The 16,937-nt window shown below is 27.3% G+C and overlaps 1 protein-coding gene across 1 annotated transcript; it reads right to left on the reverse strand.

The window, feature by feature from the left end:
- Nucleotides 1-11,557: 11,557 nt before the first annotated feature.
- Nucleotides 11,558-14,560, reverse strand: LOC145101353 (sec14 cytosolic factor-like). Its single transcript, XM_079038542.1, has 6 exons — nt 14,355-14,560; nt 13,967-14,222; nt 12,980-13,016; nt 12,646-12,763; nt 11,952-12,062; nt 11,558-11,817 (listed from the first exon to the last, which is right to left on the reverse strand). The coding sequence occupies exons 1-6, from the start codon at nt 14,424-14,426 to the stop codon at nt 11,680-11,682; spliced, it is 732 nt and encodes a 243-aa protein (XP_078894668.1). The 5' UTR covers nt 14,427-14,560; the 3' UTR covers nt 11,558-11,679.
- Between the last annotated feature and the right edge of the window lie 2,377 nt (nt 14,561-16,937).

The raw sequence follows: 16,937 nt of genomic DNA on the forward strand, positions 1-16,937 counted from the left end.
CTCAAACCAAGAATGAAAAACCCGAAAGGGAGTAGGACCATAATCAACACAATGCTCCAATAATAAAATAGGACGATGATATGGAATCTTTTTTTCCAAGACGAGACCCGTAAGATGGGGGAATGATGAAAAAATACCTTCCGTAACCAGAAATCTATCGAGCTTACTAAATTTAGAGCCTCATTTATCACTCAAAGTGAAACGCGGGCTACCTAACGGAACATCAATGAGGTAAAAAAAAAGATAATTAAAAATCAAAACCTAATATTTGACAAATTGTTTTCGTTTTTGGCTTAAAATTTAAAGGATACATTAGATTGTTTTTGGACAAAGAAAAAAAATATTGTTATGTCTTATTTTTATTGGCAAAATACATATCCAAAATCTATTTACACCAAGTAAAAATGAAGATTGTTGTGGGTTAATAGCTACTTTGAGATATTTACATGAGGTCAAAAAGATTGTTGTGGGTGAATAGCTTCCATTTAGTTGTCATGACATCTTAGATTTTTCTTCAAAATTAACATTAATACAATTTCATTTTGTGTTTGAAAACATATATTTTTTCATCAATAATATCATAATATCATAATCAGTAAATTTCTTATGCACTGCAAATTATTTTATAAAAAACATTTTAGAACTTTTAATTTAAAAATATATCCACTCAAATGAACGAGATCAAAAATTTTGATTGGTGATACGAACCAAGATCAAACTAATGTCTTTTTTGGAACATCTCTAATCTCTAAATATTATTAAAAGAGAAATCTTGTGACATCATCTTAAATAATATGGACATTTGATTGTATTTCAATCTTATTTTTTCCACCCTTAGATCAAATTGCTGACATCATTTTCCCTATATGAAATGTATTTAATTCCAATAAATGTTTTCCAATCGTCAAACAATAACTTACATTCGTTAAAATGGAATATATTTAATTCCAATAAAAGTTTTCCATATTTTAAATCATGAATTTCCGGTTATGAAGATTTTAATATGGTCAATTTTAAAAACATATTACTAACAAACCATTTCAATCAAGGCATAAATATCAACCATTAATATAAATCCGTTTATATTAGTAAACCATTAATATAAAATCTATTTTTATTAGAAAATCATTAATACAAAAAAATCATATTCAAATTATCACATACATATACGGTTCATCCTTGAATCCGCAGCTCATACTTATTTTCAATCGTTTCTTTTCTTCAAACCTTCTCCTACAACATCATTCTTATTGTTTATAACTTTCATTATCATTCTCTGCTTCAAACATTCGCTCTTGTGCACCAGAAGGTCTGTACCTTCTTTTGCTTTTTATATTTTTTTCGATTATTTTTTTGTTCTTTTATCAAATATACATATTCATATATTTCAATTTTTTTTTGTCATAAATTACATCAAATATACGAAAATGTTATTTTTATATATTAGAGATGGTTATGATTTTTTTAATTTTTATGTCATAAGAATCTGGTTAATGTTGGCATGATTTTAAAATATCATTGAAATTATTATGTTTTTGTATATCATACCAACCTACTTTTTTATCTTTATATAGAACTAATAAAATTTATAAATTTACATAACAAAAATACATCTTTCGAATTTTGTAATATTATTATACCCTACAAAATACAACTCCCTCCAAAATAATTTTCGCTAGTAATTTCATCCATAATTTCACCAAATTTAAATTTGTATTTTCTTTATATAAAATTTTTTAATGATCCTGATTTTTTTCGTCCAAAAGTATATCAAACATTTATGTCTTAGATATTGCTGCCCCATTATAATTATTACTTTCCAAAAATATATCTGTTTAATGAGGAATTTGATTTATTGAAGGAAGTAAATGTTAATTAAAATGATATATATATATATATATATATATATATATATATTCCATAATTATTACACGGGTTTATTAAATAAAATTAATATCAATATGTAAACATTAAGCATTTTTAAAGTGAAATTTCAGAATACATACAAACGATGATGTTGTACAAGGAAATATAAACTTGAATAGACTGAAAAAAAAACTATTAAGACAGTCAATCTTGAAAATAACATAGTTATGAAAAATTATAAAGTAAGATAAAAATTATAAGATATTAGGAGATTTGTAAAAAGTACAATTAGTAAAAGCGTTAGGGTTATTAGAAAAAAATAAGATTGTTAAGATTAGTAAAAATACAATATATAAACTAAATTATCACAATAGTAATGAAATGTCATTATTTGATATTTCATATAATTGAAAGATATACCAAATTACATTGATGATATACTAAAATTATTTAAAGTTGCGCCAAAACTAATGCAAAGTTCTTGTGAACACCAAATAAATAAGAACAAACATAAAAGCTAGCACTTATATTCATAATCAATTTAAAATAAGCCAATCATGATTTAGAAAAGAATCTCCATTGATGATATACTAAGATTAAATCCATATAACATTTAACATTCTATAAATTATATTATAGGACTTTATTTGAATAAATGAAATAGTTGTGAATATTTAATGCAGTGGAAAAAACGGTATATTGGTTGTCAATATATATTTAAATTAGGTAACCTTATTATGGAAGAAACGTCTAATTAAAATGTTTATAATTATATAACAATATCATAACTATATGAGACGAGGAAGATCGTTCAACTAATAAAACAAAAAAATATTGTCTACAAATAGGTCCTTTAATGATTATAGATATTTATCGTTTTCAATGTACTTTCTACACGTTTCAATAATACAAATAACCATATATATATTTTTTTTAATAATCATTATGCAATATATGTAGACAATTATATGTTTTTTTATGTGTTTCCCGTGTTTAACGCGGACTATAATCTAGTTTGGATAATATTCTTCACTTTAATCCCATAATAATTGATTTTTTCACTTTATCAGTTGAATCATTTCTTAGTTTACTAAGTTGTGATACTTTTTTAGCACATTTTGTTGGGTATACATAGATATTATCAATGTAGCATGTAGTCATCTTTGATCATTGGAAATTTTGAGCCTTTTTTATGTCTTAATCATTAAAATTGATGAACATTTACAAAATATCAAGTAAATAGTAAATAACATATGAATATGAGTATTATGTTTATTATCATGGGATGAGCAGTTAATAGTGCCGAGATCTCAGTGAGATAGTGTTTCGCTGGTGTTTGCAAAATTGGGGTTGTAAAATCGCGGTTTCACATAGCGTTCAGAAAATATCGGAGCAGAAATTATCGCTAATATCGACAGCTATTTCACCGATATTTCAATATCGATATCCCAGTTTTTTCCCGCTATTTGATTATTTAAGCTTATTATACAGATTAAAAAAAGCATAAGTTCTCTCATATAGATTAGCCCACAACTTGTAATATTATAAGCTCAATCTCCTTTCTTTAACATCATTCATACTTATAAAGTTAGCATTTTTTCTTGAATCTCATGCATTTGAAACCCCCGTTCTTTTTTCCTTTCACCACATTCATTTGAAACTCTCATGCCTTTTCAATTTCTTTATAATAATAATTATAATTTGGCAATTAGGTTAAATAAATATCAAATCTAAAGTGTATTCATATATAAACTAAATTTCAATATTAAAATAATATCTTTAATTCTACTTATAAAATTATGTTTTTTAACTTTTAACATATTATACTTAATTTGTTAGTACTAATATATTGTTGAATGTAAACCATTATCATTTTAAATGTATAATTTTTGAACAATTTGTATAAAATACTTAAATTATTAATTAAAATATAACATTATAGGCTTAACTTAAATATAAATTTTATTTAACTTAAACAACCCAAAGATTATTTTATAAATAATTAAAAGTGATAAATTGTAGTGTCTTTCTAATAATGATTGTAAGTTGGTTAATAAGGTTAAATAAATATCAAACCTAAAGTGTAATCATAAATAAACTAAATTTCAATTTTTAAATAATATCGTTACTTCTATTTATAAAGTTATGTCTTTAAATTTTAACATATTATACTTAATTTATTAGATTTAAAATGTTGTTGCATGTAAATCATTATCAGTTTAAAGCTATAATTTTTGAACAGTTTGGACAAAATACTTAAATTGTTAATTTAAATATAACATTACAGTGTCAACTTAAATATAAATTTCAGTTCCACTAAAAAAACCAAATAATATTTTGTAAATAGTTAAAAGTGATAAATTATAGTGATAAATGCAAAAACTAAATTGTAATATCAGTTTAACTAAAATATTTCCTAAATATATTTATATAGTCGTTAAAAAATTTCAAATAAGTACCTTAAAATAACTTATAATAACAATAGTTGAAAATAACTCTATATAAATGATTATATTGTTACCTTTAAAATCAAAAAATAATGTTTGATGTTTTAAATAATTATAATGATAGAAATTAAAATATTAAGCAAATATATTTTAAAAAATTAGTTAAAAATAACAACTATAAATAATATTAAACCATATATAATATTTAATTTTATTGATGTGTAACTCGCGAGTAGAAGTCATTCAAACGATTGAGATTATGACATTATAATAGATTTATATATTATCATATAATTCAAAATAGTCAATATTATATCAAATTAATATACGAATTATTATATCAAATTTAACAACAACGTTAGTGTTATATTTTAAAAAATATATATTTGTAAAGACTTCAACTATATAGGTGTTTCTGCGCATTACAATGTCAACTCAAATATAAATTTCATTTCCATATTAAAAAATTAAAGAATATTTTATAAATAGTTAAAAGTGATAAATTGTAGTGATAAAAGCAAAAACTAAATTCCAATTTCAATTTAACTAAAATATTTCTTAAATATATTTTTATAATCGTTAATAGTTTCCAAATAAGTAGCTTAAAATAACTTACAATAACAATAGTTAAAAACAACTCTATATAAATGATTATATTGGTAGCTTTAAAATAAAAAACAATGGTTGATGTTTTAAATAATTATAATGATAGAAATTAAAACATTAAGCAAATAAATTTTAAAAAATTAATTAACAATAAAAACAACTATAAATAACATCAAATCATATATATATATATATATATATATATATATATATATATATATATATATAATTTTATTCATGTGTAACTCGCGGGTAAAAGTCATTCAAACGATCGAGATTAAGAAGTTATAATAAATGTATATATTATCATATAATTCAAAATAATCAATATATTATATCAATTTAGTATATACAAATTATTATATCAAATTTAACAACATCGTTATTGTTATATTTAAAAAATCATATATTTGTAAAGACTTCAACTATATAGATGTTTATGCGCAACGCGCGGGCATTCGCCTAATTGTAATATAATGGGAACTCAGAAGAAACAATATGGAAACAAGTTGGAATGGACAAATGATATAAAAACTCAGTTAATTTGTAATCAAACATCGATTAATTCATTTAATTTATAATTGTAATTAAACTTCAGTTATGCATTTAATTTGTAACTCTTTTTGTGAAAAAGGTTATAGTTTTAACTTGTAAACAAGTTATTTTTTTGTGATTTTATATCTACCCTAATAAATGAAAATATTTTTGTCACTTGTCATTTCTTCAAGATTTTTGCCACATATCATTATATGAGATTTTTGAATTAATTAAATTTCACATGTCATTATGTGGTATTTTTATTTTTATTTTTTTGTTAATAAAAATTAATCAATTCCACTAATTAACACCCCTATTATTATATATGTAAAGTACTTATTATATTAAATGTGTAGATCAACACTATAACTAATAAAACATTTATTTATTATTTAAGGTAAATATATTTTTCTACATAAAATAAATATAATAATAAATAATTTGTTTTTTCTACTACTAAAAACATTTATTATGATTTTTTGTTACATAATTACAATAATGAATTATTATAAAATAATATTGTCAAATTGAGATATAATAAAGTATAAAACTTTTATTTTTAATAAACTCGTATAGTACACGAGTCTCACCTATGAGACAGAGAGAGAGATTGGTTCTTGTAAAAACATAAATGATTTGTAAAAACAAAAAGAATCAATCACAATACACCACCTACAAAATTCACTGAAATAATATATATATATATATATATATATATATATATATATATATATATATATATATATATAATTTTTAAAAACCGTTATATCACCGTTATCCTACTATGAGAATCATTGTTTAAATCACGACAGGTGATCATTATATGATTTTAGACCGTAATAACTATATAGATCATGGGTTAATCTGACCGGTGGTAACAAAGTTTTTTGAATTGGTTTAAAAGGTTGTTGAAGTTATTTTCTTACTTTCTAGGGGAATAAATGTGGAGATTGATGGGTTTAAAATGCCACTTTCTAGTTTTTAAAGAGGTAGACGGGTTATTGCTTTGACTTCAATGAAATGCATTACTATGTTCACTCAATTTTCCTTCATCCTTTCCTAAAAAATCATTCTCCTTACCTGCAATTCATTAAATTCATTAAGCTACTATCTCACTACCCACTTGAGTCAAAAGCTAGATTGTCCAAAACTTCATTATCCTTACCTTCTTTGTGGGTAATCGAGGAGAACAAGAAACACAACGTTTGACAAATTTCTTCTTACCCACGTCAACAACCCACGAAAAAAAGCCACCTCCATCTTCCTCTTAATCATTGTTTTTCATCGGTGCTAATAATTGTTGAAGTTATTTACTTGCTTTACTACATGTTGTATTCGTTGGTAGTCAAACCCCTGTTTTTGAAACCCAAGAAGGCAAGAACACTACCAGACTTAGACCTCTTTAAGAACTTTATCGAACATTTGGCATGCGATGTTACAAACTCCATCCTAGCACAAAATTTTCGTTGTTAAAGGACCCATTTTCGATTCAAATCACCAAAAAAATACAACTCAATAAAATCGGTATGAATTAGACCTTATTTGTTACCTAATTCAAGATAGAAAATCTCATGAAATATGCACCAAAAACAATCTTGTTTTTCATATGCCGCACAAATCTCGATTAATTATCCATTATAAAGTTATAAAATTGAAACATCATTCTTAAATATACACCCTCTAGAATGTATGTGTTATGCATAAAGATACACAAGAGAACTAGAACGAGGAATTAACGGGTGTTTGGCAAATGAGCTTATTAGCTTATTTGCAGTTCATGCCATTATAAGCTAAAAAATTACTTGAATAAAAATAGATTATAGTGATGAAAAACCATTAATAAGTCATTTTTCATAAGTTACCTCATTTTGACTTATTAATAATCTAATATGCTAATAAGCATTAAACTTTTTTTTTTTTTTTTTTTTTTGTATAAGGACCCCTTTATAACCTATGTATACATTCTCTAAATGGGTTATACACATTTTCCCAATACTTTACATAAACGGTCCCTAGACATATGTGTGTATATCTACTTTAGACCTAGAGTTTTACTTTTAAGCCACATCTTTCCACATCAACATTTGAGCATATATTTCAAGTATGTACGTGGCATATAAATCCGGATATATCAAGTATGGTTGTATGGGTGACCAAAAAAACAAGTTAATATCCACTTTACGCCTCTATAAAGTCGTAAAATAATTACAGAGATCTTTTAAATAATTCGAAAAATATTGTTATACAATAGTGACATTAACCTTTATTATCATCAAGCTATATAAAACATCAACCAAATAGAATGAGGAATCACATGCATCAATAAATTAAAACAAATCTAAAAAAGCATTATATAAAATATGTAATCATTTATTGATATTTCAAGAAATTCCCTAAAAAAGAAAATATTAAATTTTATTGGAGTTAGTTTGCATAATCATCATGCCATTTAGCCAATATATTTTATTTTTTGAAAGGAGAATATATATTAAAAAAAATAAGTCCTAGCAAAATGCTAGAGACATTTTACATATGAAACACTCAAAATGCAAAGAAGATTCTTCTGAATAAATACATAATGATTTCTTGATAAATGTAAAAAACATGGTCATTTAGCACCAAAATCCCTTATTATTATTTTAGTGAATATGAGCGTAAGAAAGTATTGGGATGCATGGATTAAGCAAAAAAATGACTTAAAAATTCAACAAAGTTATAAAAATGTATAAAAAGGCTATTGTTTTTTTAGTATACAAAGTACCATTAAAGTATATTTTTTGTACACCAAATACCAACGAAATACACATGCGTTCAAATAAAACTTTGTGGTAACCGGTTACCTTAGGTAAATGGAAAAATGATTTTCTACAATGTTCAAAAAATACTATTGTTTTTAGTACAAAAAATACTATTGTTTTTTAGTACAAAAATTATCATTGAAGTATGTCATTTGTACATAGAATACTAACCAAGTACACATTTTAGTATAAAAAATACCATTGAAGTTTCCAAAATGCTCAAAAAATACCATGGTTGTTTTTTCATAGCACCTTTTGTTAACTTTGTTGTTTACGAATTATGTAAAACACGGTTATCGAAGATCATTCACGTCGTACCAGTTCACAACAATTGTGTACTCTCTTTCATTCCCTCACTCGATCAGTTTGTATCTAAATACAATCATATAAAAGCACATAACTAAGAATCCATTAATTAGGATGCAAGTCGTTCAAGTGCTCCAACACATATGCTTCTCTCTACTTTGACTACAAATTGTCATCAAATCAGCCACATGACACTGAGTGTTCATGACCATTCGTCTCTCATTGGTCTCGGAGAATTAAACGTAACTCTTACTCTCTACATCCACATTTAGGAATTCTCATGACATAATGTTACACCCATTTCTCCTTTGTGTCTCTCTTGTGCCGCAACACTAATGAACGATTAATCTTGATGTATAATATTTTTATGTACATCACATATATATGTTTTAGGTTTGAAGCATATAATGCGATCAGGAAGCAAGAATGTTTAACTAAGGTTGTTACCCACTTACTTCTCATGTTACCACAAGAACGATTACGTGGGGGAATGAAAGAGATTGCATAACTATTGTGAATAGATATGACAATGCATGATCTTTGGTGATTGTGTTCTATATAATCCGTTAACAATGAAGTTAACAAAAAGTGCGATATTTTTTGAACATTTTGGAAACTTCATTATGCTTTTAAGTCATTTTTCCATTTACATAAAGTACTTGGTTACCACAAGATTTATTTTGAACACATGTGTATTTCGTTGGTATTCTGCATACAAATAGTATACTTAGTGGTATTTTTTGTACTAAAAAAACAATAATGATATTTTTTAAACATTTTGGAAACCGAGTAACCTGATGGTTACCTACAATATCCGGTTCAATGGTATTTATGTACAAAAAAAATAGAATGGTCTTTTATACATTATTAAAACTTTATTATCTTTTTAAGTCATTTTCCTTACATAAAACTATAAAAGCTATATAATTTTTGTAGTATTTTTTTCTAATTCCAGCCACACTAGAAATATCATTTTAAAATTACATATTCAATCTTTTAATAACTAAATAATAGTTTATTTCTATAAAATATCTTTTCTTATGAAATAAGCATTCATCTATGTTTAGACCATCTCCAACCATTAACACTTTTTTTTTTTTTTACATTATACATATAATTATAATGTAAAAGATAGTTTAAATATTAAAGTCCTCCAACTCATTACACTATATTTAACACTAAAAAGAATATTTTATATATTTAACACTAGAAAGAATATTTTAGGTATATTTTTCTTTATCCAACTTTTATAATTTTACAAAAACAAACATTATATTTATTAGGTTTATATAAACTTGACTAATATACTTTTATTACAAATGTTTGATAAATTATATTATCAAATATTTAAACATGGGCAAACGGTTTTATTAAATAAAATAAAGTTCCGTTGGACAAATCTAAATAAATATTAGAGTAAATTACACGAATGGTCCCTATGGTTTAGGGTAATTTGCGTGTTTGGTCCCTAACTCATTTTTTTAACTCGGAAGGTACCTATTATTTGTTTTTGTTACGTACTTGATCTCTGTCTTACCTAAAAAAGACTATTTTGCCATTGATTTTTTAATTTATTTAAAAAAAACACACCTCCAATCTCACCCTCCTCACCTTACCTTACTTACCCCACCATTTTTCCCTATTTAAATAATAGTCTTTTTAGGTAAGACAGGGACAAAGTGCGTAACAAAAACAAATAGTAGGGACCAAGCGCGTAAAAAAACAAATAGTATGGACCTCCAAGTTAAAAAAATAGGTTAGGGACCAAATGCGCAAATTACTCCAAACCTTAGGGACCATTCGTGTAATTTACTCTAAATATTATACATGCATTTTGAAAATATTACACATACATTTAAAAACAAATACTACGTAATTATGTATTGAAATGGTTTTCCCACAAATGGTCAATTAAAACATTTGGTAAATTGAAAATATTCACATATATTACAATCTTATAAACAATTTATAAGATTGTAATATATAATTGCATGTTTTATTCCGATATCTATTGCATTTTAAATTATTAAATATGATAATACAAATAACATTAATATATAAACATTATAATTGTATAAAATAAACAAAACATAACTAAATTTAAAGTTAAAGGACCAAATTGTACAAATAAAACTTCTAACACTATATTTAGGGAGTGTTTGGCTCATTAGCTTTTTAGCTTTTCAAAAAGCTAATAAGCTAAAAAAGTTTTTATGTAATTAAAAATCGCTTTTTAAAACAGCTTTTTGGATAGGAAAAAGTAAAGCTTTCAAAAGCTGGAAAATCCTAGCTTTTTAGCTTTTTAAACCATTTTACTCCTAAAAAACAGCTTTTCTTATCCAAACACTTTTTAAAATCAGCTTTTCCTAAAAGCCATAAGCTAATAAACACTTTTCTTAAAAATCACTTTTATCCTAAAAAAGCTAACCTAAACATGCCCTTAGTGTTACACTAAAATCCAATGCTACATATAGTGTTAGGTAGAGTGTAGGGTTGAAGCATCATAGTTTAACTTATAGTATAAAAGTGGTTTTTCAGTGTATGGTTAGAGATGTCTTGGCTCTGAAACTTACGTGTTTCTTAAAGGAATACATAAGTAAGGGAGTGGAATTCAAAAATTGAGGTTTTAGATCTTAAAACTTCATCTTCTACTCTTCTCTCTTTCATTTGAACTCCATCATCTCCCAAGTTTAAATCATAATTTTTCTGTGAAAAATATAGTTTAAGTTACTAAAAACTAATATCACAATTGTTAGCTATGCATTTTTCACATGATTGACTTTCTTATCGCATTTTATTTGGATTATTATTGTCATTATTAATCATATAAAATATGTATCCATGTTAACATTTGTCGAATTTCTCATTGTTTTCAAACATGTATCAAGCCAAGTTTTAACCATTTATACAAACTTTAATCACCAAGTAAAAGTTTTGTTCTCCAAATGAGGTTTTGACATTCGGCCACCTCATCAAAAACTCATTATTAAACTTGGATGCTAGAACTTACTGATTTCATAAAATTTATGAGAAGTTGTTACATGATGTAAGATTATATCAATAGATGTCAACTCACTAGTAGTACAATAATTCAGTTACAGTTACAGTTATAGTTACAGTTAATCTTCCAACGAAGGAAGTACAACATCTTGAATTGCAATTAGCTTCGCTTTCCCACCAAATTCTTCTGGCAACACCTCTTCTCCAACTTCTCTTATAAATTGATTTTTCTCTTCCTCATTGCTTACTATTACAACCTATATTAACAACCAAAAACCAACCATTTTAACTCTGAAAAACAAAATTAAAGTTTCAAAGTAAAAATGCATAATATTCATTTGTTGCAATTTTTACAAGCTGGATAGACTTAATTAAAAAAAAAACAATATACCTTCTCTAAAGTTGCTTTCTCCAAGAATCGAGAAACCATCTTCCAAATACTCACAAAAAACCAGGGCATATTTAATATGTACAATTTCGCTAACCTCTCGGGGTAGTATGCCTACAAGAAATTTAATCAAGATAACATGAATAAGATCCTGAATTTAGTGCTTCTTTAGAACCAATAAATAAAAGGGTTAAATGCAAGAAATAGAGATGTTCTTTGGTTTATTTGTGCATTCTAGCATTTTACTTTCACTTCTTTTTATTACAATAATGTACTTTCACTTTTTTTTTCTCATGAACGCAACTTCAAAAAAATCTACGAAATTATAGCATTGCACTTCTAATTCTTTCTCATTAAGACATTATAGTAGTGAATATTGATTTGTATTCTAGCATTTTACTTTCATTTCTTTTTATTACAACATTGTACTTTAATTCTTTTTTACTCATCAAAGCAAATTTTGGAAATCTACCCAATTAAAGCAATGCACTTTAGTTTTTTTCTTATTAAGATTGAAGACTACTTTGAAAAATGTATCAACTAAAAATTGCTTTGTTTTTGGATGTTATTGTTATAATTCGAATATTTTTCAAATGTACAATGTTGTAAATGGAAGATATCAATGTAAATACATTGTTATTTCTTGTTTTTAACACTAAAAAACACAATCTCTACATGATGAGGAGTATTAAATTACCTGTAAAAACTGAAATCCGGTGATTAATCCACGAGCATCAACGTTTTTGTAACAAATTTGATGTAAATCAAGAACACCAATCAGCTTCTCGTTTCCTATTTCTTTTCCTTTAAATCCACTGAAACGAGCAACACAAGATTAAGGTTGACTTGTTGACCCATATCTGAATCAGATACACGAAATAATGAATCTTTAGAAAAAACAAAAAAAAGATTCCCAATTTTAGAATTATATGCCAGAACAAAAAGGATTTATCAAGCACATACTCATATGAGCTTCCTAATTTTAACCAATTTAGCAACACTTAAACAATCATTTGAATGCTCTAACATACCTTGCAATCACTTTGTCAAGCAGATGAACTACAAATTCTGCATCCAGTAGAGAAAAAGAAATTAATTTTTACATCAAAGATTCTTTACTTGTAACTCAAAAGTTTCTTAATTGATAAACAAATGGAAGTTGACCAAATTAAAGTCAACTCAAGGTTATAAACTTAAAAGCTCTTAAGCCTACTAAATCAAATCCGTTAGAAGGGACACACCATTAGGCCCACAAATATTAATTTATAATTATATGTTAGGTGATGAATTTGCAATGAAGAAGGCATGTTACTAGAATCTTTTCAAGAACCATTTAATTTATATTATCTAAGACTTCTCAACTTAAAAAAGCATTACCATTCGGCAACAAATGTGATAACTTAATAAAAAAATGTAACAAACAAACAAAAAAACGAATATTACTAATAACATCAAGTATTTATGAGTTAACACTTTTAAAATTGCCCCCAAAACGACAAAGAATTAGCAATACATCATTGTTAGAAATGACAAGAATCTTAATGAACAAAGTACGATGTAAGATAACTCAAACCCTTTCCTAATCTAGAAACCCTTGGGGGCAAAAAGGTAATTTCCAATATCCAAAAATGGCATGAGTTAGACAAAATTTTCAGGAGCGATCTAATTTAGTTTCCTTATGTTTGTGGGTTTTCGATTTGCTTTCTGATTATATATGAAAGAAGTAAATTGACATATTACTATATTAGTTAATTTCCTATTCAACGAAAGAATTCAGGTGTTTGGATGTGTGCTCTGAAACCAAGTATTGAAATGTTTGATGTATCTGGTGAAAAAAAATCTGATTTTCTGATTAATTTGACATCAACCCAATCAAATTTGAAGACTTGTAACAAAATTGATTATGAAATAACTATGAATAATAACTATACCCACATCCAAACACGCCATAGCTTCTAATTTTAGAACATGAAAGGGCAAACTATAGTGAAAAAGAAGAGAGTAAATAAATATATTACTCTTAAACTGTGGTTGATCTTTAGCAGGATAATGTTTGTTAGCTTTGATAATCATAACAGGGAACTCATCCTTCGATAAACCCTGTAAATAAATCTTTTTAGCTTCTAATTGATCAATTACTTCTGAATCAGGGATGAACCCTGATGGGACAAACGAAGCCCTCCATTTCTGCCATGAAACAAACATCTTTGCTGCTTTATTGGGATCCATCGATCTTGCTATCAAGAATCGCTCGAGAGTTGGGTCGCCGTATTTCTACATAACACCGAAAACCGATGAAAGATTAAGAAATTGAATAGCATTGAGTAGAAAAAGTTTAAAGTATCTGTATACAGTATACATGAATACATGATCATGATGAAATTAAGATTAAGATCAGTTGCTTGCCTCTGTTGAAGAGCCAAGCTTTTGGACGAAATTCTTCATCTGGGTGAGTTTGAGTTCTTGATTTTTGTCCATTTTTTCTTCTGGGAATTTGGGAATGGACAGTTGGGGAGATGAATTGTATAGAGGGAAGCGTCAAATACGGAAACTGGGCATGGGGGAATGAGAGAATGACCAATGAGGGAAGTGAGTAGGAGACAAGTTTGAAGTCAAAGTGGAAATGTGAGCATGACGCAAAGACAAGCGAAAGAAATGAGTAGAATGGAAGGGATACAAATTTGTCACCTTTTAGAAAAATAACGGGTTATCAATTTTGAAATTTAGTAATGTACTAATATCTATATATTAGTAAATAATAAAAACTTTGTTTAAAATTATAGGATAAAGAAATTTTGTTTTTGAATAAAATAATACAAAGATTAATTCAAGTAGCTTTTGAAAATTATAAAAAAAAAATTAGTTTTTGTGTTTATATAATTTTATACATTTTATTTATTTTTGCCAAATAATTATATACAAATAAATTTTATAGTTTTTAACTATCAACTAATCTTTGTCAAACCTATCATATGAATTATGCAGTTTTGAAATTGGAAAGTAGCGATCTTTGAATTTTGAATTTTATTTAGAAAAAAATGTTAGATGACAAATTTTATCAATTCTTAAATAACCTGGTTGTGAACTAGCTTTAAATTTTAAAATATATTTTTCATTAAAATTTGTTAACAAAAAGTGTTATCACTTTCAAAGTACATTCAATTTCTAATTTATTAGTTGCGAAATTATGATTTCACGATTGTATTTAGGGGCGAGGCTAAGATATGAGAAATGAGTCAATTAATCTATCTAAATTTAATTTTTTCACAAATAAGTTATATAAAAAAATATTTATGACATATCTTAAATATTTTGAAGAACCTACCTTAATGCGTTTGATAAAAAAAATGAATGAAAAAAAGTATAAGCTATAGAAAATAGAAAACAAATCATATTTATAGAATGAAAGTGTCTTACATCGACTCTAAGAAGAAAAATGGTGAGGCACTTTTTCATTATAAATAAATGTTTCTTTTTGCACACTTATCCACCTTAAGCGTGTTGAGGGAGTGATCGACACTCGATTGTTCTTGTGGTTCAATGGCCAGTGTGAAGACCATGATGTAAGTGGAATAGGCAACACAAATTTGAGGAGATCGGGTGTATCCGAGGAGACATCGAGTTGCTCCTGTTTTGGGCAGGAGAGTACTGTAGATATGCTAAGTTTGTCGGAGCTATGTTTTGAGCATATGTAAGGGGTTCTTGAAGTTTCAAGAGGAGGATAAGGTTGTGGATCAATTTTCCAAATGTAAGGTTTTATGCATGTAAGTTCAATTCGTAAGATGCCTCATCAATCCAATGATATTATAATCGATTTCGCTAATTTTAAGTTGGTGATGTCGGGGAAGGTCTTCGAGGTCTCCATCTGAGATTTAGATTTCCTTATGATTATTTGAAGGATCATCTTGTATTGTGTTATGCATTATGAGAGTCAAGTTGAGTATGTACTTGGTTAAGCCGATATGAGGCTTTGATGTTGTAGACGTCAGTCGATGATGGTTTGAACCCTAAGTGGGGGAGAAATGGGTATTTTGCTTGAAGGATCACCGGTCGGTCTGATTTTATGGTTTCAACTCAATGGATCAGAGGAATCTGTAGTTCAGTAAATTTTTGTTACGTGTCTCAAGGATCCTTCAGAGTTCTCCATGGTTGCGGAGAATTTAAGGTTTGATTTGGGTGCAGAGCAAGTTGCCGATAGGTTTATGTCTCCAAGGACACATGTGTTGTCCTTGCTATAGGAAGCTGATGGGTAAGGAAATTGTTGTGGTCAGTAGTTCCTTTTGGAAGCTCCAGTGATTTTGAGTGAAAAACGTTGAGTCGCTCATGTCTTGCATCAGATATAGGAAGCATGGTTAGCCTACAATATGACTTATTTAACTTTGGCTAAGATGGGGAAATTGTTGATCGACCATAATGTTCGGAAATAGTATCTTCGTGTGGGCTTTGTTCAGTATGTGTGGGATCGACAAGTTTAGGTTTCGATCCATTTCTGATCGTTGGTTATTTCAGTATTCGTCATCAACCCAAGGATATTTGAAGGCTCAGGCTATATCCATTGAAGGTACAATTGAAGCTTCCGGCTATACACCTTGGTCTCTATGTAGGTGTACTCTCGATTTCTTGGTTGTTGAATTGTTGTTCCTAGTGGGTCTGAGTTGGTAGTTGGCCTTGGTTATTGGAAGTTCGGATATTGTAGCAATGTTGTTCAGTTATTCATTCATGTATAATTATGGCTACATAATGTTTAGTCTTTTCAGATCGTGTTTGTAACACCTGGTTTTGAAAGTGCTTCGTTGCTAGGGGTTGCGACCCAATCATCAGTTTTCATAAGGGTTAGGGTCTTAAGAAAGGAAGGATTTGACCCATTTCGGATGTGGGTGTTAGGTTATACGTAATCCAAGTGTTTGATTATGTCTTCGGAGGCCAAGGGTATAATCATAATTTGACATCTCGGCCTTTAGGGATTTTGGATTTTTGTTCGGAAGGTTT

The sequence above is a fragment of the Lactuca serriola genome, chromosome 4 (genome assembly GCF_051521515.1).
Source record: "Lactuca serriola cultivar US96UC23 chromosome 4, Lser_US96UC23_V15, whole genome shotgun sequence".
NCBI classification, from domain to species: domain Eukaryota; kingdom Viridiplantae; phylum Streptophyta; class Magnoliopsida; order Asterales; family Asteraceae; genus Lactuca; species Lactuca serriola.